This window comes from Notolepis coatsorum (genome assembly GCF_963971535.1).
Source record: "Notolepis coatsorum genome assembly, chromosome: 6".
NCBI classification, from domain to species: domain Eukaryota; kingdom Metazoa; phylum Chordata; class Actinopteri; order Aulopiformes; family Paralepididae; genus Notolepis; species Notolepis coatsorum.
Window position 1 is genome coordinate 74,446,584 of NC_140170.1, and position 25,771 is coordinate 74,472,354.

General features: G+C 43.4%; 1 protein-coding gene across 1 annotated transcript in view; it reads left to right on the forward strand.

Annotated features, from left to right (window-relative positions):
• LOC311229557 (voltage-dependent L-type calcium channel subunit alpha-1D-like) overlaps positions 1-25,771 on the forward strand; it is a gene marked incomplete at both ends in the record, with an annotated part of 164,306 nt that overhangs the window by 93,060 nt on the left and 45,475 nt on the right. The window contains 14 exon segments of the mRNA XM_084315633.1: positions 10-241; positions 4,036-4,242; positions 5,643-5,763; positions 8,235-8,310; positions 9,064-9,094; positions 9,814-9,971; positions 10,937-11,066; positions 11,986-12,045; positions 12,148-12,207; positions 14,638-14,744; positions 17,881-17,968; positions 19,800-19,907; positions 20,775-20,827; positions 22,894-23,040. Coding sequence (XP_084171759.1) covers positions 10-241; positions 4,036-4,242; positions 5,643-5,763; positions 8,235-8,310; positions 9,064-9,094; positions 9,814-9,971; positions 10,937-11,066; positions 11,986-12,045; positions 12,148-12,207; positions 14,638-14,744; positions 17,881-17,968; positions 19,800-19,907; positions 20,775-20,827; positions 22,894-23,040 — 1,578 coding nt within the window.

Below are 25,771 nucleotides of genomic sequence, written 5' to 3' on the forward strand. Positions count from 1 at the left end.
CCTCTCTCTCTCAGACGGGGCCAACAAGGTGCTGCTGGCTCTGTTCACGTGTGAGATGCTGACGAAGATGTACAGTCTGGGGCTGCAGGCCTACTTCGTGTCGCTGTTCAACCGCTTCGACTGCTTCGTGGTGTGTGGCGGCATCACCGAGACCATCCTGGTGGAGCTGGCTGTCATGTCGCCGCTCGGCATCTCCGTGTTCCGCTGCGTGCGCCTGCTCCGCATCTTCAAGGTCACGCGGGTAGGAGAAACGCGCTAACGACAAGCCGCCCCAGCGGGTCAAGTGGTCCTTTACTCAGGTGTCAGAGCAGCATGGCAGAGGGGGGAGGGGAGGTACAGGCAGAAAAGATAATAAATAATAATAATAAATAATAATAATAATATAATAATAATAATAATAATAATAATTAATAATAATATAATAATAATAATAATAATAATAATAATATAATAATAATAATAATAAACTTTATTTGTATAGCACCTTTCATACAGAAACTGCAGCTCAAAGTGCTTCACAACAGAAAAAAATCACAGTTTTTCACATTAGGATCTAACATCCCAACAGGCCACCTTGTTTATGGTTTGATTCAGTTTTAAATAGACAATAATAAAAAGAGTAAGATAACAGAGTAAAATAGTGCAATAGTGCAGTGCAATAAAATAGTAGAATAGAATAGATAGTACTGGAGTAGAACGTAGTAATACTAGTGGAATGGTAGAATTCAATCGGTAATAACTGATCATGATAATAGTATACATGGTACAGTACATTATCGTAGTAGCACACTGCACCAGAGTCCCTGCAGTGTTTATAGTATTATGAGTCAGACAGTCTTAACAGTTCTCAAGTTCTCTAGCCGTTTGTTCTCCAACTATTGGCAGCAGTCCATGCCCACGGTTGTGGAGCCTGATGGCTACTGGCACGAAGAACTGGCTGAGGCGGTGTGTATCGGGGGAGGGGATACGTCTATGGCTGAACGTGTGTGTGTGTGTGTGTGTGTGTGTGTTAAGGTGAAGCGATATGGAAAGAAAGAAATATTCAATAAATATTCAACAATATTCAAAAATACCTCTTTCAATGATGATATGTATCACAATATCCGCTCGGCTAAAGGAAAATCACATGTTATGGTAGATTGATGGGGCGGCGTGGCTCAGGGGTAGAGCGGGTCGTCCAATGATCAAAGGGTTGGTGGTTTGAACCCCGCTCAAGCCCATGTCCATCCCATCGCCGTTGTGTCCTTGGGCAAGACACTTAACCTACTTGCCTCGTATGAATGTGTATGCATGTGAATGAATGTTGGTGGTGGTCGGAGGGGCCGTAGGCGATGATTATTCGCCACGCTTCTGTGAGTCTGCCTCAGGGCAGCTCTGGCTGCAATTGTAGCTTACCACCACCGGTATGACTGTGTATGAACGAATTATTATATTATTATTATTATTATTATTATTATTATTATTATTATTATTATTATTATTATTATTATTATTATTATTATTATTATTATTATTATTATTATTATTATTATCATAAATAGTTTCAGTATCCTACTGACATTTTCAAATGTTACTTTTCATCTTTAATTCAATATGCTGTATTGTGGCGGCTGAGTGGCGCAGTGGGCAAGGCGCTCGCCACTAACGCAGGATATGCTGGTATCGAGCCCAGCTCTCGGCGTTGCTACCGGCTTGGCCGGTCGTCATACTAACACAATTGGGCAGTGTTAGAGGGTGGGAAAAACGGTGGGTGGGGTTTGGACGTTGTGGACAGCGACTCCTACAGGTCGGTTGGTGCGCCTGTACAGCAGAATCAGGAAGGCAGCGGGGGCAGCGTGAGCCTCCCACGCGTTACTCCTCGCCACTGAGAGATCGTGCTGTACAGGTGAAAAGATGCAACAGCTGCCTCCTCGTGTACCGGAGAGGACACGTGATGCAAGGCTTGGTCCTCACTGCAGCCGACCAGTGGGAGGCATGGTCTAGCAACGTTCGAGACAGGGGAGGGGAGAATTGAAGGGAGAATTGGCGAGGTGAACTTGGGATGGGAGAAAAATAGAAAATAAGGAGAAAAAGTGGATAAAAAAAAAAAAAAAACTGTATTGCCCCGCCCTAGTATGTGTGTGTGTGTGTGTGTGTGTGTGTGTGTGTGTGTGGTGTGTGTGTGTGCGTGTGTGTGTGCGCGCGTGTGCGTGTGTGTGCGCATGGCCGCCTAGTTATAGTTGAAAGTGGGGGTGCAAGATTTTTTTTTTTTTTTTTACCTTTTTTTTTTACCTTTTTTTTTTTTTGCAAGGGGTGGTTTGGAGGCGGTCCGGCACGAACCCTCCACGGCAGATTTTTTTACATTTAATGAACACCTGTATGTGCAATTTCCTGCAATATAGAGCCTTCAATCTTGACCAAAATAAAGCTGCTCTTTTCACTATAAAACTCAGTTTATATTGCAGTATGATAGCTATAATAATAATAACTTCACTGCGAGGGCTCTTTTAGCTAAAGCTAGCTAGGCACGTATGATAGCCAATTACTATTATAATAATAATAATAACTTTCCCATACTCCCAAAGCCCCTCCGGCCCCGTTCACATCCGCAGCGGCAGTACCAACAACAACAACAACAACAACTAATTGACGCTATCAATAGCCCCAGTGAGCGCGGCGGCTGAATGAATGAAAACTTTATTTAACAGATTGCAGAATGGGTACAATATAGTACGGCTCAATACACACAATTGTTAAGGGGATGCAGACCAGAGAAAGACGTTTGTCTTGTTTACATCAGGGTCCATACTAGCCCCTTTCGTGACTGACTGTGCTGCACCGAGTGAATCCACAGTCACTTGCTCCTCAATGGGAAACCAACCTAGATTTACCATGAAGGACTGGTTCTGGCCGAACCGTTCGTTATACAAGTATCACAGAGACATTACAAAGGTGCTCACAGTTGCACGAGGGGTTCGCACAGAGATACGGGATGGTTTGAAAGCTCGGCGTTGCTAATAAATATTTTTAATATTTTTTTATAAACTGCTCAAAGCGGCATTATTTCCGCCGTTGGGTGATCACAGCGCCTGCGCACCATCCCGTATCTCTGGATTCACTCGGTGCAGCGCCGAGGCTCACCATATGAGAAATATTCAGTTTCAATCTGTTTGCGCATTTAGTATACAGTCACAGTGTTCGACTTACGTGATGATTTGCTCCATTTTGATGTAAACGCCGAAGAATAATCCTCACAATGTTATCCAATATCCAGCCTGAATTTTTCAAGGGCTTTCGAAAAAGCCGCCTCCCCCAACATGTCGTATACGTCATGCCGACGAACCATGGCCCGTGGGCACTGGATCAAACCATTAAAGTGGGGGGTCACACAATCTTTAGAAACTTAAAAACTTGCTATTAAGTGTCATTGCGTATTATTAATTTGATTGAAATTACTTAGTTATGGTTAGATTTATATATGGGGGGGGGGTATATCATATTTTTCATATGATCAAAAAGTGGGGGAGCAAAACCAGACGTTTGCGTGTGTGAGAAAGGGAGAGAGAGAGACAACTGGTGTTCAACTAATCAGCTCTCTCTCTCTCTTGTTCTCTCTCTCTCTCTCTTGTTCTCTCTCTCTCTTGTTCTCTCTCTCTCTTGTTCTCTCTCTCTTGTTCTCTCTCTCTCTCTCCTCTCTCTCTCCCTCTTGTTATCTCTCCCTCTTGTTATCTGTTTCTCTCTCTCTCTCTCCCTTTCTTGTTATCTCTCTCTCTTGTTATCTGTCTCTCTCTCTCTCTCCCTCTCTCTCTTGTTATCTCTCTCTCTTGTTATCTGTCTCTCTCTCTCTCCCTCTCTCGTTATCTCTCTCTCTCTCTCTTGTTCTCTCTCTCTCTCTCCCTCTCTCTCTTGTTATCTCTCTCTCTTGTTATCTGTCTCTCTCTCTCTCCCTCTCTCTCGTTATCTCTCTCTCTCTCTCTCCCTCTCTCTCGTTATCTCTCTCTCTCTCTCTCTCTCTCTTGTTATCTCTCTTCCTCGCTCCCTCTCTCGTCCTATAGTCATTGGCAGTCTCTCAGTAACCTGGTGGCTTCTCTGCTGAACTCCATGAAGTCCATCGCCTCCCTGCTGCTGCTGCTCTTCCTCTTCATCATCATCTTCTCACTGCTGGGCATGCAGGTCTTCGGTGGCAAGTTCAACTTCGACGAGACGCAGACCAAGAGGAGCACGTTCGACAACTTCCCCCAGGCCTTGATCACGGTGTTCCAGGTGTGTGTGTGTGTGTGTGTGTGTAGTGTGGTAGTGAAAGGTTAACCTTAGGGCTGTCTTAAATACTTCGAAGCTTCGAAGCTTCGTTCGATGGGCATGGGATTCGAATATGAAAATAAAATTCGATTATAAAAAATTAAATAATAATAATAATTATGAATATTTGTAAATCTTTTTTGCAAAATCAACTCTGCCTCTCTTTGTTAATTACAACAAGCAATGCTGTTTGTTATTTAAGATGAGGTCGGACTCGGCACTGACAGATTTGTGTTCATTGTGCTGCTTATAAAGCATCAAATGACGGCTTACAATATTTCATGAAAGCAAAGTGTTTTGTTTGTCTAAGATTTAAAAAGGTTTAAACTTTACAGCACTGACAAAGTTGAACAAAGTGCTGTACAAGTTTTATGTACACAACATAAAAAAAAATATGTAAAAAAAAGAAATAAAAAAATATATATTTTATTAAATTTTTTATTACATTTTTTTATTTCGAAGCTTCGAATTAGAATCGAATCTCGGCCCGAAGCTTCGAATTCCAAAAATTATAGGGTTCACAATAGGGTTAACCCGTTGTCGTGTGGCAGTGAAAGGGTTCACCTTCTGTATTGTCACAGTGAAAGGGTTAACCCTTTGGTAGTGTGGTAGTGAAAGCGCTAATTCGTCTACTTATAACTATCTGATAAGACAAAAAAAACACAGTTTTACATTTCCAAGAAAGTGGAGTTTAGTTGATCTATAAACTACAACCGACAGCCATGTTGCAGTGTCATATATGTCATGTGTTATTGTTAGGTAACTGTCATGCTAACTGTCTGCTGGAGCCTATTGTAGTGTTAAAGGAGCACGCCAACATTTTGGGAAATTAGCTTACCGTCTTCTCCAGAGAGAGACAAGAAGATAGATACCAGTTTCCTCTCTGTGCGTTCAGTAGAAAGCTATCTGGCTGCATTTTAGCCTAGCTTAGCACAATGAATGGAAGCGGACATGACCGGTTAGCCTAGGCATTGTCCAACTAACATCTATCCCGAAGGCTAACCGGTTATGTCCGCTTCCATTCAATAAGTGAACCTGGCTAGCAGTTCATACATGAAGGTGATAAGAAATTAAAATAAATAAACAATTATCATCATCAGCAGCTGTAAGAGAAGAATATATTTCCACACAGTTAGATTTATGCAGTGTTTCACTTTACAACACTTTAAAAGAAAGACTGTTTATGTAGGAAGAACAGCATTCCCTGAGGCACATTTACATGAACAATAAACATTATATTGAAGGTATTTTGAGTCAGGAGGCCGTGACTAGTGGACCGGTCTATGGTGTCTATAGTGTGTAATACACTGCTCTGTGATGTCTGTCTCCAACATAATGACAGTGTTGTTTTGTGTTGTGTTCAGATCCTCACTGGAGAAGACTGGAACATGGTCATGTACGATGGGATCATGGCGTACGGCGGCCCTTCCTCCTCAGGGATGATTGTGTGCATTTACTTCATCATCCTCTTCATCTGTGGAAACTGTATCCTTTATTCTTTTATCAAATATTTGTATTTCTTTTTCTTTTTCTACACAAAACAAGACAAACACAATACAGTAATAATAATAACAAGACATCACAATACCACAATAATAATAACAATAATGACATTAGCAATAATACAAATAATAAATACAGAACATAAAAACATAAATAATCAACTTGTACTATTACAGACCCCACAATAGACACCACAAAAGTAATTTCTTCCCCCACTCCCACCCCAGGACCCCCCCAGGACCGACACCCCGACCCCGCTACCACCCCCCACCCCTCCCACCTCCCCACCCCAGGACCCCCCGGGGCCCAACACCCCGACCCCACTCCGCCGCTAGATTGTAGGAAACTGTATCCTGTCGTAGACACTCACACGTGTATATTCTCCCTGTCAGAAATGGTGCCCTTGAGGTATTGATCTAATCACACCAGTACTTCCCGGTGTTGAGAAATATTCAGTGTTTTGAAAAAAAAAAAAGGCTGTGTTCTTAGCGAGTCACTACAGGTCCAATGTGACTTGACTGGTAAATCAAGGTGGAGCTCTTTGGATACATTGTTTATTCGCTATTGCGTTGGAGCTAAAAAAAAAAAAAAAAAAAACAAGACCTGCTTTCTCACCAGTAAGCATTTTTAGTACCTGCATCATGCTGAAAATATGGGGAAAAGGATCATTGTGGCATCGATCTGAAACCCAGCCACCAGCCATATTGGAGCCCTCTCTGAGCTCATTCACCCACCAGCCATATTGGAGCCTTCTCTGAGCTCATTCACCCACCAGCCATATTGGAGCCTTCTCTGAGCTCATTCACCCACCAGCCATATTGGAGCCTTCTCTGAGCTCATTCACCCACCAGCCATATTGGAGCCTTCTCTGAGCTCATTCACCCACCAGCCACATTGGAGCCTTCTCTGAGCTCATTCACCCACCAGCCAAACCAGAGCCCTCTCTGAGCTCATTCACCCACCAGCCATATTGGAGCCTTCTCTGAGCTCATTCACCCACCAGCCATATTGGAGCCATCTCTGAGCTCATTCACCCACCAGCCAAACCAGAGCCCTCTCTGAGCTCATTCACCCACCAGCCATATTGGAGCCTTCTCTGAGCTCATTCACCCACCAGCCATATTGGAGCCATCTCTGAGCTCATTCACCCACCAGCCATATTGGAGCCTTCTCTGAGCTCATTCACCCACCAGCCATATTGGAGCCTTCTCTGAGCTCATTCACCCACCAGCCATATTGGAGCCTTCTCTGAGCTCATTCACCCACCAGCCAAACCAGAGCCCTCTCTGAGCTCATTCATTGATATTTGTTGTTGTAACTTAGTTGTTAACTATTTTAACACTATGATCGCCGTGGACGAGTTTTCACGTCATTCCTAGCCATGCTCATTCTGCCGAAGACGCCGTAACTCGTCTTTGATGTCAATATTTCAAAAATCTGTCATCGAAATCATATTTCCTTTCCGGAGCCCTGAGACACACTGCAAAGCTCCACTCATCTCTCTAGCGGTTCAAGAGCGCCATCTGGTGGCCGATCGGCAGATCGCCAACCGGAAATTAACCTTTGAACCGGTAGTGCTCATCCATATGTGGTCCGGGCACTCGCTATCGTTAGAGAGACTCCGTATTGACACAGTGAACATCGATCGGTGCAAATAACTCGAAAAAACAACATGATTTGGACGTATATACTATTATACAACCTGGAAATGGATCGGGCATTTCTCCATCCCATAATAGAAAAAATTCTGTTCCACGCTCATCTGCCAGCGGCGCGAGGAAGCCACGGTAAGATTCAGCGTTATATTCTAACGTATTCCATATAAACTGCTATGATGAACATATGACCCACTCTGGATGAATCATCTAACGCTGCCCACGGAATTATAAACGATCCCCCGCCCATCCGGTCATCATCAGATGATGCGTAGAAACTTCTAGAACCACGTCCAGTTGAAATTTTTTATCTCGCACAGATTCCTACCAAACTGTATTTGATCATCAATATAATGCATTTAGGGCTATAAATCACGTTCTGAAGAAAGCTGCAGAAAACGATAAAAACATACTTATACTTTAGACCATATTTTAGTATGAATATGTGAATGAAAAAGTTTAACGTTGCTACACCCTGAACAATACATATAGGACATTGAATGGGCCATAATAATGGCAATTTAGCAATAGAATTTAAAAAGTTATAGCCCTGCAAAGAAGGGGAACTTCTCCATAGACAAATAGAGCTGGCGAGGGATGGTAAATTATGAATTTAACCCATGGCGATTAAAGTGTTAACTCAGAACTGTTTCTCATAATATGTGATGTGATGGGATATGAAATATATCTTTGTTCATAGATACATTGGGGGGGGGGGGGGTTCTTTTTTGTTGGGGGAGGGGGTGGGGGGGGAGGGGGGGGGGGGGGCGCATTTCCTATTCAAATGTTGTCCTGTTTTCATTCTACTGAATGTCTTCTTGGCTATCGCTGTGGACAACTTGGCCGACGCAGAGTCTATCGCACCTGTTGCTAAGTAGATCATCACACTATTAAATAATCTGATAGGAGAGCAACACCATAAAACAACATACAGTAGATCCTTTAGCTTTGATGTCTTTGACCTTTAGATGTGTTGCTAGTGAGCTGTTTTCAGTTATTTTTTTAAATACCTAGGATTTGATCATTTTAATGTAGTGATGTTTCTGCTAAGCTGTTGCTGTTTCCAGTTGGCAGCACTGACACATACGTTGATCTAAGGCTCCACTAATGTATGTTGTCTTCTGATGTTGCCATCCTGGCTTAAAGGAACACGCCAACATTTTGGGAAATTAGCTTACCGTCTTCTCCAGAGAGAGACAAAAAGATAGATACCAGTTTCCTCTCTGTGCGTTCAGTAGAAAGCTATCTGGCTGTACGTTAGCCTAGCTTAGCACGATGAATGGAAGCAGACATGGCCGGTTAGCCTTCGGGAGAGGTGTCAGTTGGAGAATGCCTAGGCTAACCGGTCATGTCCGCTTCCATTCATTGTGCTAAGCTACAGTAGGCTAACATGCAGCCAGATAGCTTTCTACTGAACGCACAGAGAGGAAACTGGTATCTATCTTTTTGCCTCTCTCTGAAGAAGATGGTAAACTAATTTCCCAAAATGTTGGCATGTTCCTTTAAAGCATACTGCTGCTGCCAGAAGAAAATGTATCTTTGCTGATTTATGTTAGTCATATACGGTAGGTGCACATGTTGTCGGCAATAGGAATTCATTTCTCTTCCTTGTTTTTGCTTACTATAGGGTCAAAATCGAAGATGAGAAAGATGAAAAGGTAATATTTATTTTATTCAAACACTGAGATGCACTTTTAAAGACACTCCACCATCGTAATCAAGCTAATTTCTTATGCCCATAATCTCACACAAAACTATGAAAATGTAATTTGTTGAGAGTTGTTTGAGTTAGAGTTGGAATGTGAGAGTTGGAAAGGTCAGCTCTAAAGACGTTAGTTTGTGTGTGAGACAGTGTTGTAGTCGAGTCACTAAATCTCAAGTCCGAGTCGAGTCTCGAGTCCCCAGTGTTCGAGTCCGAGTCCAAAGAGCTGACATACAAATAAAAAAAGGTCCACATTAAACATTAAACACAAATGACACAGTGGTCACCGTTTCAAAGGGAGTTTATTTGCTTTGTGACACAATAGCCAAACAAATGCACTAGCCAGCAATATCTTATGCCAAATGATTAGGGCCTATTTCCCCCCAAGAAATATTGTACTGTATTTATCAATTAACAAATCCTCATCTGCACCTTCCGAGTCTGAATGCCGTCAATGCTCGAGTCCAAGTCCAAGTCCGAGTCCGAGTCATCAGTGCTCAAGTCCAAGTCGAGTCACGAGTCCTGAAAATCAATCCAGGACTCGAGTACTACAACACTGGTGTGAGACTGTACACCTGGAAGGGTTAAACACAGTGAAATGATACAAGTGAAAGAGATGATCAAGGCTCCGCTTATTGCGCAGCTGTAGACTCTCTGTCTTGCCGTTGAACGCAGGAGGAGGAGGAGGAGAACGTGGACAACGCAGGCGAGGAAGAGGAGGACCCGGAGGTCCCAGCGGGGCCGCGGCCCGCCATCTCCGAGCTGATGAAGAAGGAGAAGATCGTCCCCATCCCGGAGGGAAGTGCCTTCTTCATCTTCAGTACCACCAACCCGTAAGACACACGTACATTTTACATTTACATTTTACATCATTCGGCTGACGCTTGTCATCCGAGGCGACTTTCGAGTTCTGTGCAACGGGTCAGCAGGACGGGTACGACTCTTTCAGCTGAGTAACGATGTCCGTCAGACAGTGTTGAACTTACACAGTGCGTACTGTACACATGGCTGGCTTGGGATCAGTGGTGTCCCAAAGAAACAAACCTGGCAACCAGTGGGTGTGTGCATACTGTACACATGGCTGGCTTGGGATCAGTGGTGTGTCCCAAAGAACCACAATGAATGGAAGCCTCTCCCGAAGGCTACCCGTCACTGTCCGCTTCCATTCATTGTGCTAAGATAGGCTAACATGCAGCCAGATAGCTTTCTACTGAACACACAGAGAGGAAACTGGTATCTATCTTCTTGTCTCTCTCTGGAGAAGACGGTAAGCTAATTTCCCAAAATGTTGGGGTGTTCCTTTAACTCATTGACTGCCACGCTGTTTTTCCATCTTTACTCCCTGGCGCCAGCGTTATTGACCATTTTCACGATGTTTGCAGACCCATCGTATATATTCTATATTATAGCTATGGAGACAATAGTATGGCTAATTTGACAGGCACTATTTATACTCCAACAGGGAAAAACTGTTTATTTCTACATACCTTAGTTTGTGCGCTATCCCACGCTGAAAATTGCACCGTTTCACAATAACCCAGGCTGGTTTTCTGGATCGATGAGTAAAAGGGGCACCTAATTAAAAAAAAATACATGCAGATTATTTTTGCACATAATCTCACACATAAATCAAGTATGTGTGCAAAAGCCAAGGTTTTACACACATCCATTTAGTTAATGAGTTTGAGTGTGGCCACCGGTGATCAGTGAATCCTTGTGTTGTGTTAATGAACAGCTCAATGAAAGGATGAACAATAGAGATGCTGCAATAGGGATCTTTCTGTGCCTCCTCCCTCAGGATTCGCGTGGGATGCCACAAACTCATCAACCATCACATCTTCACCAACCTCATCCTGGTCTTCATCATGCTCAGCTCCGCCTCCCTCGCTGCTGAAGACCCCATCCGGAACTTCTCAGCACGCAATATTGTAAGTCCACAAACTTGCTTTCCACTAGTTTTGTAATCAATCATAATTTTTTTGTGTGAAATGATTTTTAAGTTGATTTGTTGAGTAAAGACAGAAATTCATAAAGTTTTTGTATTATTAATGCTTCACCAGTCTTCTAATGTTTTTCAGGATCAAACTTTTAGGCTATTGGGTTTCTATAGTGTTGATTCCTACACTGTAGCTGTTATTTGATTGAAATATTAGGTGCATTAGTAGTATTTTAATTAGAATTCATTTAAAAGCTGCTAGAGTGATGACGTGAAATGTTACCTAGTAGTGAATGGATGACGTGACTGCAGGTGCCATATTGGCCCCAATATACTGTTTGCCGAAAATCACCCCTGAAAAAGTGCAGTCATCTTTATATTCTAGCCCCTTTTCCGGTAATCTATGGATTCCTCGTAATGTCTAGTTTCATGATACAGTACCACTAAAAACTGAGACCAGACATTAATGTTGGATGATTCAGAGGGTTAAAAGACATGACAGACATGACAGTTTTAACATCATGGTGATTAACGAGGAAGTTGCACATGGTTATATCCTTCACTTTGAGATGGCTAAAACTCATTTGTATTTATTTCAATGTGTTTGCATTACTAATACATTCTTTTCATATATAATTTCAATGTGATCATATTACTAGTAGATTCTGTTCAGATATCATTTTTAGAATCCTAAAATAATCAGACTTGTTTTATATAGTACTTGCACTCTTTATATTTGACAGATCGACAACAATATATATATACTGTGTAAATACTCTAGATATGTCGTATTGTGAAGGATGTGTACTTTGCTCTCCCTGCAAATACTGATCATAACCTTGTGTCTTGTCTTGTTGTAGGAACATGCCCTGATGCACTGTCTCTGTTAAACATGTACATTGCTTTTACAGATACTTGGTTACTTTGACTATGCTTTCACGGCTATCTTTACTGTAGAGATCGTGTTAAAGGTAAATGCTCTGTGTCTCCTCCTCCCCCCCCCCCCCCCCCCCCATCCCTGTGCTGTGACTAACGACCCCAGTAACACTCCAACACGTCTCGTTGCTTTCCAGGTCCTAGGCTATGCAGATTATGTCTTCACTAGTATGTTTACATTTGAGATCGTGTTGAAGGTAACCCCTTAAGATTGACAACAAGAGCCTTGCTGCATTCTCTCTCTCTCTCTCTCTCTCTCTCTCCTTGTGTGTCACCCGTCACTTATAACCAACCTGGCTTGTTTGTTTCCTTTATCATTACTTTGAATCTTCACGGCACCTCTTTTAAAAAAAAAAAACAACAACAACAAAACAATACATTATAATCGCCCATATGCTACTTTTCACCCGACCAGACAAACACAAGAGTTGTTTAATTTACACCAAATCAAGGACCTAAATGTTGAGGGAAGGAGTCATATTGAGTCTTAACTCACATTGGTGTCATGTCATATTTGGACAGTCACAACGTTTTTGAAATGTTTTAGAATTTTCATTATGACAGTTTTGTGCCGATATATATATATATATATATTTAAAGAAACAAATAACAACGGGCTAATAAGACATTATAGCGTTGGCTGGAGTTGCGTTTCTGAAGTCGTTTTAGGCAACAGGGGAGTTTAATGAAGACACAGGGTGTCATAGATATGAAGCGTACTCACGTGGATCGAACTGGCACAAAGTGACATGCCTCTGAGCCGCCACTAGGGGCAGAGTGGCTAACCACAAATCCGCGAGGAGCTTCGCGTCCAAAAGATCAAACGAAACCAGCAAAACCGACTCCAGTCAAAGCCGACTCCATCGCCTCTCACGTCAACTGACCGCTACTTCAGATAAACCATAATAAAAGAGGGGGCAAATCCAACCATGGTCCTACTGAGCATGGTTCAGTCTGCTGACCCCCGACTGAGTGCATCCAAATGTGGAGCTCCTCCCAGCGCGGGTTCGAGTCCCAGCTCTGCTTTTGAATCCGAAACCACCGTGCATCGGTGTAGCGTAGTCAGCGCTGGTACTCAGCGCTCTCCTCCTCTCTCGCTCCCTCTCTCCGCTGCTCTCCACATTTGCATGCACTCGAGAAAACAGAACTCGAATCCTTTACTTTTATGATTTGACTTCTTTTGGCTGTTTTCTTTACTCTCTTCTTCTCTGCCTGCTCGAAAGTTTGACGTTTTTTAAGTGGGAGCTGCTCCCCTTCTTCCTCTTCTTCTTCTTCTTCTTCGGTTATTAAAGAACATAACGGAATGTGCTTTAAGACAAAGCGGCCCACATGAATGTGACAGTAAGGGCATTCTGCTTTCCAATCGCTACAGAACCAGAGCCCCCCCCCCCTCCCCCCCCCCTCCTCGCAGGTAGTAAATATACCCCTCCCTCAGTGTGGCAACAAACTGCATGTTTTATTGCCACTGCCCCCCCCCCCCCCCCCCCCCCTGCCCCCCTAGCAGATTGTGAAATTAATGACTTACTACTACATTCATGTCCCTCGGGGCCGCGGGGTGGCGACTGGTAGCCTTTAGCCTCCTGCTTCTTAACGTTTGAGCTCGCCACCCTGAAATAAGAGTGATCTATAAGAGAGTGCAGATGTGTGTCTACTGCGGCGTGTTATTACTGTAATGCATACTTAAGGAAACTGATGTCTGGGAGTGAGAGTTTTAAACTGCTTCATTCGTGTGTGTGTGTGTGTGTGTGTGTGTGTGTGTGTGTGTGTGTGTGTGTGTGTGTGTGTGTGTGTGTGTGTGTGTGTGTGTGTGTGTGTGTGTGTGTGTGTGTGTGTGTGTGTGTGTGTGTGTGTGTGTGTGTGTGTGTGTGTGTGTGTGTGTGTGTGTGTGTGTGCGATTATGTATTTGTGTGTGTGTGTGTGTGTGTGTGTGTGTGTGTTTGTGTGTGATAATGTGTATGTGTGTTTGTGTGTGATTATGTGTACGTGTGTTTGTGTGTAAATATGTGTATTTGTGTGTGTGATCATGTGTATGTGTTTGTGTGTTATTATGTGTGTATGTATGTGTTTGTGTGTGATCATGTGTGTGTGTGTGATAATGTGTGTGTGTGTGTATTTGTGTGTGATAATGTGTGTTTGTGTGTGAACATGTGTGTGTGTGTGTGTGTGTGTATGTGTTTGTGTGTGATCATGTGTGTGTGTGTGTTTGTGTGTATTTATTTGTGATAATGTGTGTGATCATGTGTGTGTGTGTGTGTGTGTGTGTGTGTGTGTGTGTGTGTGTGTGTGTGTGATAATGTGTGTGTGTGTATTTATTTGTGATAATGTGTGTTTGTGTGAGATCGTGTGTGTGTGTGTGATCATGTGTGTGTGTTGGTGATCATGTGTGTGTGTGTGTGTGTGTGATCATGTGTGTTTGTATTTATTTGTGATAATGTGTGTTTGTGTGTGATCATGTGTGTGTGTGATCACGTGTGTGTGATCATGTGTGTGTGTATGTGATCATGTGTGTGTGTGTGTGTGTGTATGTGATCATGTGTGTGATCATGTGTGTGTGTGTGTGATCGTGTGTGTGTTTGTGTGTGTGGTTTCTATATGTTTGCTGCTCTAACTTGCTCTTCTCTCCTCAGATGACAACATATGGAGCGTTTCTCCATAAAGGAGCGTTCTGCAGGAACTACTTTAACCTGCTGGACCTGCTGGTGGTGGGCGTGTCCCTCGTCTCCTTCGGTATCCAGTGAGTAGCCCTTGGAATAAGTACAATTATTAAAGCATAAACCATTCATTTTACCCTTAAAAACCAATTACAACCCCTTGATTTAAAGCTCCTTTTAATGTACCCTGACATTGTGGATTAAGGTATTTAACCCCTGGCTGAATGTTCACAGGTTCATGGGGAAGTGAGAAGAACATTCCGTCAGCGTCAGTGCATGTGTGTGTGTGTGTGTGTGTGTGTGTGTGTTCCTGTGGTCGCCCATCGCATGTGTGTGCGTGTTAATCTGATGACCAGTGCTGTGCTAGTTACTGAAAAATAGTAACTAGTTACCATTACTAGTTACTTCATTTAAAAAGTAACCCAGTTACTTTATTGATTACTTACACCAAAAAGTAATGTGTTACTGTGAAAAGTAACTTTTTACTTACTTAAAAAACAAAAACACATTCTTCTTATTTCAATTGCTCCCGACGTAATAAGAAATGCGCTGTGCCGAATCAGACGGTTAGATTGTATCGCCGGCGTGCCCATGCGTGTTAGTCCCAACACTGCTGATGACAAATAAAGACTTATACTTGTGTTTTAAGTACCCCTTGATTTTTATTAAGGGGTGTGTGCATAGGCATTTTCAAGCATGTTCAAATCTTTTTTAACCTCTTGAGCCCTAGCCATATTTTCTGAAAATCCGCCTAAAAATACATACCTAAGTAAATGGAAGATTGCTCCATTTCTACAAGGTACATTTGCATGTTCTTGGTATCTAGGGACATCGATGGATCTCAGGGAATGTATTCCCAGTGTCAGAAATATTGTGTCTGTTACTAGGCTTGAGTAAATTGTAAATAAAATAAAATAAATTTTATTTGTAAGGCCCGACAACACACGTTAATGTCCCCATGGGCCGGACACGTCTTCTTTAAACAAGTCAAGAAGAAACATCACAATAAATCAAGAACAAAACAAAAACACCATAAAGTCCAAAAAAAATTATATAAATAAAATAAATGCAACACTCCCAGACATACCCCACGCAATAGGAAAAAATGCACCACAGGCAATGTGGAGGAGAGAAACCTTAGAAGGGGGATCTCCCTTCTTAGATGTCGGTGATAGTAGTGTTGCAATAAAACAGTTGGTAAGCATGCACTCATAAGTGTAATGAAACACAGATAAGTGCATGCAATAGCAACTAAACATTTTGAATTAAAAATAGAGCTGAGGCAAGGGGGCAGCGCAGAGAGGGTCGCATCCTCCCGGTCATCATCACGGGATGTCCAACACTCCGGTCATCCCTACGAGACAGCCGGAGACAGGGAGACAGGGGGACAGGCGTTAGACAGTTTGCGTGATTGTGATGGGCGGACGTAGCAATAGATACGGTAAAGTGGTAAGCATATACAGTATGTGAATAGAATAGATATATGTAGTAAGCATATTATGTTAATACAATAGAAGTACTTAACCCAGCAATGAACTCTAAACCACGGACAGAAGACTGTAAGAAGCTGATCCATGGCCTCTGTGGTGCACGTAGAACAGTCACTGTAATCTTAGCCAAGACCCAGACACATCCACCACCTTGGTCAACACTACGAGACAACCACTCAGAGAGATGGGGGGGGGGTTAGAGAGTTCCCATATTTGTAGTGGGCAGAGATGGAGCAATAAATACATGTAGTGAGTATATGCATACATGGTGACAGTAGAATCAAAGTATATAAGACAATTGTGAAATTGAGTAATAGATAGAACTACTGCAAGCGTATGTATACAGGATGAGATACAAGACAATAGCTCAGGGCCGTATGCCCCGGGGGGCAGAAGAAACCACTCAGAATTGGTCAGGGCAGAGCAGGTAAGGTTCAGCACTGCAGGCCAGACAGAAGGCGGTATGAAGCTGTTCCATGGGACCAAATGAACCAAAGGAGAATATACATTTTCATTTTTCTTTTTCTTTTCTTTTTTCATATTTGACGGTGAATAACACCATGCTAATATTTACCAGACATGAAACATTGCCACTGAGCTCATTCAGCACCTTCTTGAGATCACGTGTACAACAAATATAAGTAAATGAATAAGTGGAAGATGGTTAAACAGAAGGTTTTGTAGATACAGTATTGAATTCTGCCATCCGGACACATGCAATTTGAAATATGATTATAGAATAATCATATAATTACTTGTTTCTAATGTAGATTTCTCCGCCATTTTTCATCAGATTGCTACGCCGTTTTTGCTAGATGTTCACAGAAAGGTAGAGAAACGAACTGCATTCTAATTTATGCCAATAACGTTCAGGTTTGTGGGAGATAATCCTGAAAAATAAGATAAATAAAAAAGTAAATCCACAAGTCAGATGATTGACAGGAGCTGGCTTGAGCTGCGTAGTGTCGTTTTTCGAAATTCCAAAGGCCATCGAAAGCTCTGGGTCTCCTCTCCTCATATGACTACAAACAAAATGGCGGCACGTATTTCCTAGTAGCTATATTTGCCTGTTTTTGACTAGATTTCCAAAACTCATATTTCACTAATAACACTTTAACCTATTGGTAAACAAACGTATTGCTGAAAATATACACTTAGACTGCTGTTTTGACAGGGTTAGGGTCTTTACTCTTGGCACAAAAAAAAACATTAATTCATACAGTCTGTAGAGAGGGATTTATGGCATGATGTCATTTGCAGTCCACCATTGGACCGCTCGGGCTTAAGAGGTTAAGGGATGACTGTTCCCTACTGCAGTCTTCTCGATCTCCCTTTCTCTCTCTCTCCCCACTTGCACCCCCTCTCTCTCCCTCTCTCTTTCTCTCCCCCCCTCTCTCTCTCCCTCTCCCCTTTCCCTCTCTCCCCCTTTCTCTCTCTCACTCCCCCCCCCCTCTCTCCTCCTCTCCCTTTCCCCCTTCCCCTCTCTCTCTCTCTCTCTCTCTCTCTCTCTCTCTCTCTCCCCCCTATCTCTCTCTCTCCCCTTCTCCCTATCCCCCTTCCCCTCACTCTCCCCCACTCTCTCTCCCCCCTCTCTCTATCTCTCCCCTTCTCCATCTCCCCCTTCCCCTCACTCTCCCCCACTCTCTCCCCCCCCTCTCTCTCTCTCTCCCTCCCCCCCCTCTCTCTCTCTCTCCCTCTCCTCCTCTAACACTGTGTGTTCTCCCCGCAGATCCTCTGCCATCTCTGTGGTAAAGATCCTCAGGGTGCTCAGAGTGCTTCGACCCTTGAGGGCCATCAACCGAGCCAAGGGCCTGAAGGTACGTCCTCTCCGCTCCATGCAGACCTGGCTCTGATAGCATTTTGCACTTACTCCATGGTGTTCAACCAAGGGTTTTCAAGATGTACGATCTCACACACGTGATTAGAATTTGGAGATCGAATTAGGAGAGAACGTCCCACGTGAAAGGTCTTCGGATGAGACGCTAAACCGAGGTCCTGACTGAATTCGGTCGTTATAGAACTCATGACGCCTATCGCAAATAGTAGGGGGTTCCCCGACTTTCCTGGCCAAATTCCCAATCAGGTCTCTGACATCAAGGCCACCTAATCATCCCTCCCCCTCAATTGGTTGATATCAATCCCTGTCTCCTGAGCCGTTCAGCCATTGTGTAGTGTGATGTGTGCCTGGTGTCAGTGTATTGCAGCCATTGAGCTTGCATAGCCCAAGGTTGGGTGCTACCAGTGGTGGTGAAGGAGGCAATTTCCACCCTACATTGTGGGGAGCGCTTTGAGTGTCTAGAAAAGTGCTATATAAATGTAATGATCATTCATTCATTCATTAATGCTGTACACTGGCTTGTTTGATGAAGACTCAGAATCATCAAAGAATCGTTTCAGCTTTGGGTTCGATTTGCTGTGTTTGATCAAACACAGTCCTCGACAAACAAGATATACAAGATCACGTATGAGTTTATGAATGCAGATATTTCTTTCATTTCAAACCTTTATTTAAGCTCGAAAGGCAACTGAGGTCTCCCTCATTTACAGTCACGTTCAGTGGTGCAGTCGTGGTCACACGCGGTTACACGCCGTGTTACTAGATGATCACTGAGGCAGAAGTACGCGCGCACAAAGATGCGCTCCTCTATCCATTCGTTGTGCGCTAAGTACCCGGCCAGTGGCCACCCATAACAAAAGCGCGTCTTCAACCACGCCCCCGCCCGCAAATACAAACAGATATAAACAGATCATTTGAGTACACCCGGCCACCCATAACAAAAGCGCGTCTTCAACCACGCCCCCGCCCGCAAATACAAACCGATATAAACAGATCATTTGACAACAGTATCATGTTCCTACCTGCAACGCAACCTGAACCAACGATGCCACCGCCGCTCCCCAAGAGAAGAAAGTTGCAGCTTCAGAATCAGCTTATCCAAAGCAAACTTAGTTTCGCTATACCTGCACGACCTCCAACGCCCGGGTACAGTACAGTACAGCTCAATACATGCATACAATTGTTAAGGGGATGCAGACCAAGACTTTCGTCTTGTTTACATCAGGGTCCCCCATTTTCAATTCATCATAACATACACCAGATAGACAGTCTTGCTCTCTTAATATGCTGGTTAAATCGGCTGTCTTTAACCTGAATTAGCAAACAAGATACAAAGCATTCAGTTGACTAATTGTATATGTTCTAATGTTCTCTGTTCTAATGTTCCTGCTACCTTTTTCAGCTTCGCTATTTCAAAAAAAAAAAAAAAAAAAAAATCTGTTCTGTGCGCATGCACGTACAGGCGGTCCGGCGCGCGTGCACGCGCGCGCGTGCGTGGCATGTTACCAGTTCCCATATTACGACTGCACCACTGGTCACGTTGAGTGTACATACAGAGTTAAGCAAAAAAAGGCATATAAAATCAAAACAATAAGACAATAAGTAAGGATAACAAATCAATTAAAACATGTACAACTTGATTGACAAAGGTTTGATCAAGGTTTTAAACTTTGCAACAGATGGGAGAATCTCAATATTTAAGGACTGTTGGAGTTCATTCCATGAGCTAGAGGGGCATCATAACAAAATGCAGATTTACCGTGTATACTGTACATAAATCCCTAACATGCCTCCATGGCTCCTCGTTGCAGCACGTGGTCCAGTGTGTGTTTGTTGCCATCAGGACCATCGGTAACATCATGATCGTCACCACGCTGCTGCAGTTCATGTTCGCCTGCATCGGGGTGCAGCTCTTCAAGGTGAGCATCTTCATAAACATAAATGGACACACAATAAAAGAGTGAAATGAGTAAAACAATGTGGTGGACAAAACAGTTAAACATTAAAAAGTTAGAAAAAGGTTGCAGCACTCAAATAGATCAATAAATGAAGGCAAATGAGCACTATTGCACATTGTCACAAGTAAATATGAAGTCATATTTCTCACACAATAATTTCTGAACTATTTGAGTATGTCAAGTTGAAGATTTCCATGTTGATACTGAATCACACTTCCCAACAGCCTGCAGTCCAACAGGATGAACAGCAACTGGATTATTTAACGTGTGATTTTTCGTACCCAAGTACCATGTCAGGATAATATATATACCGTTATTACAATAAAAAGTCCAGTACGTTGCCCAGCCCTAATCCCAACACTGTGTCTGAAAGCAGTGGCGTGCCTTAACCCTTTCACTGCCACACTACAGAAGGTTAACCTTTCACTAACACACTACAGAAGGTCAACCTTTCACTACCGCACTACAGACGGTTAACCTTTCACTACCACACTACAGAAGGTCAACCTTTCACTACCACACTACAGACGGTTAACCGTCTGTAGTGTGGTAGTGAAAGGGTTAACCATCTGTAGTGTGGTTGTGAAAGGGTTAACCCTTTGTCTTGCAGTGAAAGGGTTAACATTCTGTATTGATGCAGTGAAGGGGTTAACCCTTTCACAGCCACATTGGTTGTGAAACCGTCTGTAGTGTGGTAGTGAAATGGTTAACCCTTTGTCGTGTGTCATTGAAAGGGTTAACCTTCTGTATTGACACTGTGAAGGGGTTAACCCTTCTGTAGTGTGGCAGTGAAAGGGTTAAACCAGTGGTCTGTCTTTGGTCCCACAGGGCAAGTTCTATCGCTGTACAGATGAAGCCAAGTCCAACTCAGAGGAGTGCAAGTTAGTCATGTTTCATTTATAATACACTCTATTTTTCTTGTGCTTTTGGGTTGTTTCTTTCCTCTCTAGTTGTTTGCATTTATGAGAATGCAGAATATAAATACAATGTAGTGTTGTTATTATTATTATTATTATTATTATTATTATTATTATTATTATTATTATTATTATTATTATTATTATTATTATTATTATTATTATTATTATTATTATTATTATTATTGTTATTATTGTTACGAAGGATCAGATTAAACCGAATATATATATTTATTACTTGATATATATTGTATAATATTTGTATATCGTCTGATATCCTTTGTATATTCTTTGTACATATACACGGAATATCCCTTTACCTAGTACAGACCATAATATTTCGTTCTCTTATTGGACAGCGGTCCCTTAGGCGCCACTGCCATACCCCCAAGGTCTAGTTCAAAGTCACCGCCAAAGACATGCCTGGACATGACCGGCTCTGCGCAAGAATACGAGACAGGAATAAGGCTGGTACTAGTTTGTTCACCTAACGTATAAATACGGCGCAGGTGAATACAGAAGTAGAGTTACCCAATAAGTGAAGCCTCACACCACGATACAACGTGCTGTGAAGTAGGGCCCGTTTTGGCCCCAAAATAGAGCCTTGAGACCGCGTGCGAATTGATAGCTGAAGTATCAGAGTTTAACGCTGTACCGTCGAGTTCGACCTATTCTATTATTTCAGTAATAGTCTATTTATGTATAGTGTATCGTGCGGCTACCGTTCTACAGTGACCAGCATTACCAACGCTTCCTCGTACCAGCTAGTGTGCTTATCCAGGCTGGGCGGCTTAACCTGGTGCCGTCATCCGAGGAGCCCTAGACGAGGACCGTGTGGATATGTACACTGGATAACCTACCCGACGACTACATAGCCTTTTTCGGCTGGATTATATTTGCTTTGGTCCTGTAGCTGATGGAGCGGAGAATCGTCTACACCCACAACTGTGTGGGATTTACCCTGTGAGGAGCAACGTCGAGCCCGCCTCTAGGACGCCTGAGGCTGGCTAGCTTTCTTCCATGCGGAGCTGCATACCGGAGAATAGCTGTTATTCGTCTGCGGATCAAGAGATTATTGCACCGTCTCCTGTACCTGGAGTCTCCTTATTCTTCGTTGACGCAGACTTTCGTTACCGACAAATCCTCCCCCCTGCTGGCCTACAACCGGAGGGACCCTACTAGTATCTCCCGCTGCCTTACTAGTGTACCATAGATATAATTCCTAAGATACAGGTGGTATTCATTATCTCCTGCGTAATATTCTAATGGTCTTACGCTCTTGACTTACTCACGCACATTCTTCGCCTTACAAGCGCGACTCTAAGTAAAGTAATGTAATATACTATTATTGCTGCTAATAAATATTATTCTAACCAAGATTTGTGTGGAACCGTGTCATTGTGGAGGTGTTCATCTCATATACCTGTGTACTGTATGGCCAGTAGTAATGTACATAAGACAGTAGTGGTTTAATGATACCATACTTATTTAATACAGTCAGGGAATTGTACCCCTCAGTTACAATTATCATTATCCATATTATTATCATTCTTATTATTGTTATTATTATTATTATTATTATTATTATTATTATTATTATTATTATTATTATTATTATTATTATTATTATTATTATTATTATTATTATTATTATTATTATTATTATTATTATTATTATTATTATTGTTATTGTTATTATTGTTATTATCATTATCCATATTATTATCATTATTATTGTTATTATTATTATTATTATTATTATTATTATTATTATTATTATTATTATTATTATTATTATTATTATTATTATTATTATTATTATTACTATTATTATTATTATTATTATTATTATTATTATTATTATTATTATTATTATTATTATTATTATTATTATTATTATTATTATTATTATTATTATTATTATTATCATGAAGTAGATTTTGTATCATTGAGGTGTGATCTTCTCTGAGCGTGTCTTTGATTCTTGACCTCTGACCTTTGACCACGGCACACGTGTCACTTCCTCCCAGGGGCACGTACATCCTGTACAAAGAGGGGGACGTGAACCAGCCGGCGCTGCATAAGAGACTGTGGCACAACAGCGAGTTCAACTTCGACAACGTCCTCATGGCTATGATGGCCCTGTTCACCGTGTCCACGTTTGAGGGCTGGCCCCAGTAAGACACGCCTCTTTTCTTCTTGTTTCCATGGTTACACTGTGGAATCCTTGTGTGAGCTGAAGGTGTACTATGCAGTTTAGAGAGCGACATTTCTTTACACGTGCAGAATCTGCTGTTAGTTTACAAAACACATTTACATGTTAAACGTATTCTCTTTCTCTTATATTTCTATCATATATCAAAACCAAAACTTCTGCAGCATTGTGGTGCACCTTCAATTTCAGCATTTACACTTTAGCTCTGAGGGGTTAATTATCATATCTGTAACAAATGTTGCTATGCTTTGTATATGCTGTTGCTGAGAACATTTACATACTGTAGCAATTGAGTCCTTCAGACGAAGAGCCATTAAGTCTCTTTAATATTCCAGATGAGTAAGGTGTTCAAATCAAGTTTTCCTCTGAGTTTATATTTGAGTGTTGTGTAAATTCATAGTTATATAATACCTTGGAGGTTATGTAGGTTATATATCGTATAGCTCCGCTCTGCGTCTACTGCAATACTCTTCCATATCAGTATTAGCACTGAATAAATGTTCACATGCACCTTTACACACCTCATCTGCCTGGCCACACCCCCATCCGCTCCTCTACATAAGCAGGGGTGTGGCCATACTAACAGCTCCTTCTTTAGTTTTCACCACGGCAAGTCCCTGTGTAACCACACTTTGAGATTGCTGAAATATTGAAGAAAGGAATAGGAGCTACGATGAAGGAGCTACGTTGACATTATATCTTTGTTTTCTCTCTCACTATTTTCGAGGAAATACAGCGATAATGTCTTCGCCACTGGGGTGTCTAGAAGATGATGATCATTCTGACCTCCACCGGCATTTTCGTATTAGGGGCTTGCGTCGCTGGCCTAATCCCCACCTGCATTCCTCCAAGCTGCAGTTGGACAGGTATTACCTCCGCTCTGCAGTTGGACTTTGCTTGAGAGGCGCTCAGCTGTTGTGAGAGCTAGCTGCCTCTCCGGGTCAGTGATGGTTTTTGATATGCGAGCGCCAGTTGTGTTGCTATGGGGGGAATGGCTACACGACTTACGAAAGCCGGCTCCAGGCTGCTACCCTTTTTGCTGCCTCTTAGCGGCGTGGAGAGGGTTCTGGTTTGACGTCCACGCTACATGAGCTCCTCTGGTATCTTGTTAGACTATCCATTGATGTGTTTGGGTCTCGACGCGTACATAGTGCTGACTCGGGGTGTTTCTGATAAGAATCACGCATGAGGCTGGTATGCCTTGGTTGCTCGTTATTAAAACGGCGTTTTTATAGGGCAACTGGGATGGAGGTTTTCTCCTCCGAGCGCCTGTTACTAGGTCTCGACGAATTCTCGTTCATATCTGGGGGATGTTAACGGAATATATCAAAACATAGGTAGAGGGGTCTCACGCCCTTGGGGTGGGCCACTGAGCGTGGTACGAATGGGACCGTCTGGGTGGCGCCCTCTTTTCATGTTTTTAGATCGACACGCGTACCTACCCCCTCTCTTGGAGTGGGGATGTCGGCGTGATTAGGGCACGGGACTGGTTCTGGTCATGCTGGTCCAGGTCAGTTAACCCGTTGTCCGCCGGGGACGCAGATCTGCTGTTCTGGTACCCTGAGGGACTTGTGCTTTTTTCAGGGGGGAAAATGCCGGGTCGGCCCGGGTGTCACAGGGTTGGGCGTTATGGAGACCCTGTTGTACCCTGCGCTATCATGAAGGGGCTGGTTCTCCATTCTTTTCGCCCCTCTCTTACGCATGGCGAAGAGGGGGCTGTTGGGGTGGTCTTATGGACCTCCTCTGGCATCCCTGTGTGCTTCCCGGTCCGCCGGGCCCGGTCCGAAGTTGTGTTTCGTCGACCCATAGGCCTGGGATAACCCCGTTTTGAAAACTGAAACACTTGTACTTGTATAGCCAGTGTATACCCGCAGGTGTGTTTTGGAGTTCTTTCTTGAGGGGTTATAGGAACAACCACCGCATGTGGTACCAAGAGGGTGGTTGATTCCCTGGTGTGTTGGAGCGGAGTCAACTCCCGGGTTACCCGGTTGAGTGTGCCCCTGCACGTTCATGCCGTCTGCCAATCGTGTCAGCCTTCTCTGCCTCGGCCCCTCTGGGTCGGGGTTTTTTGGTGGAGGCTTTGTCATGGTGCGCAACAATTCCAGCATACGCCCCTTCCGCCGGGGTGCTGTTTTCAGTTGACCCTTTTGGCGCCTGTCTCGTCCGCAGTGCTCCAGGCTCGGGTCAAATGCCTGCTGCCTGGATTGAGGGATCGACCCCTTCTGGAGGTCGTCTCCCCGGTGCACTGCCTGCTCCCGCTGTAGTGTAGCCTCTTGAGTGCTTCGAGTTACAGCCATGCTGACTGCCTGAGTGTGCCAGGGTCAGTGTGCCAGGCGGCGTGCTAGTGGGGGGAAGGGCTCTTGGATGGGCCCTGTCCGAATACGCTGGCGATGTAGGGGGCGGTGTCACTAGTGACCGCCTGGTGAGGTCTTGATGCTGTGGCGTCGTTGACCTCTCCGGGCCCCCTTTTTCCGGGGGATCCAGTCCCTTCAGTGGGTCTGGGTCTTCCTTTGCGCTCCGCTGCTACGGCCTTGCCACAGGGTTGAGTTTGCTCCTGACCCCGTGATTTTGGGGGCGGTAACGAGGTTTGTTCCTTCCGTTTGTTCCCTGGTGGCATGCGGGTTGTGCGTGTGCGTAGTCGTGGGGTCAAGCCACGGTCTGCTCACCCTGTGCGTTGAGTTGCTCGAGTTCCT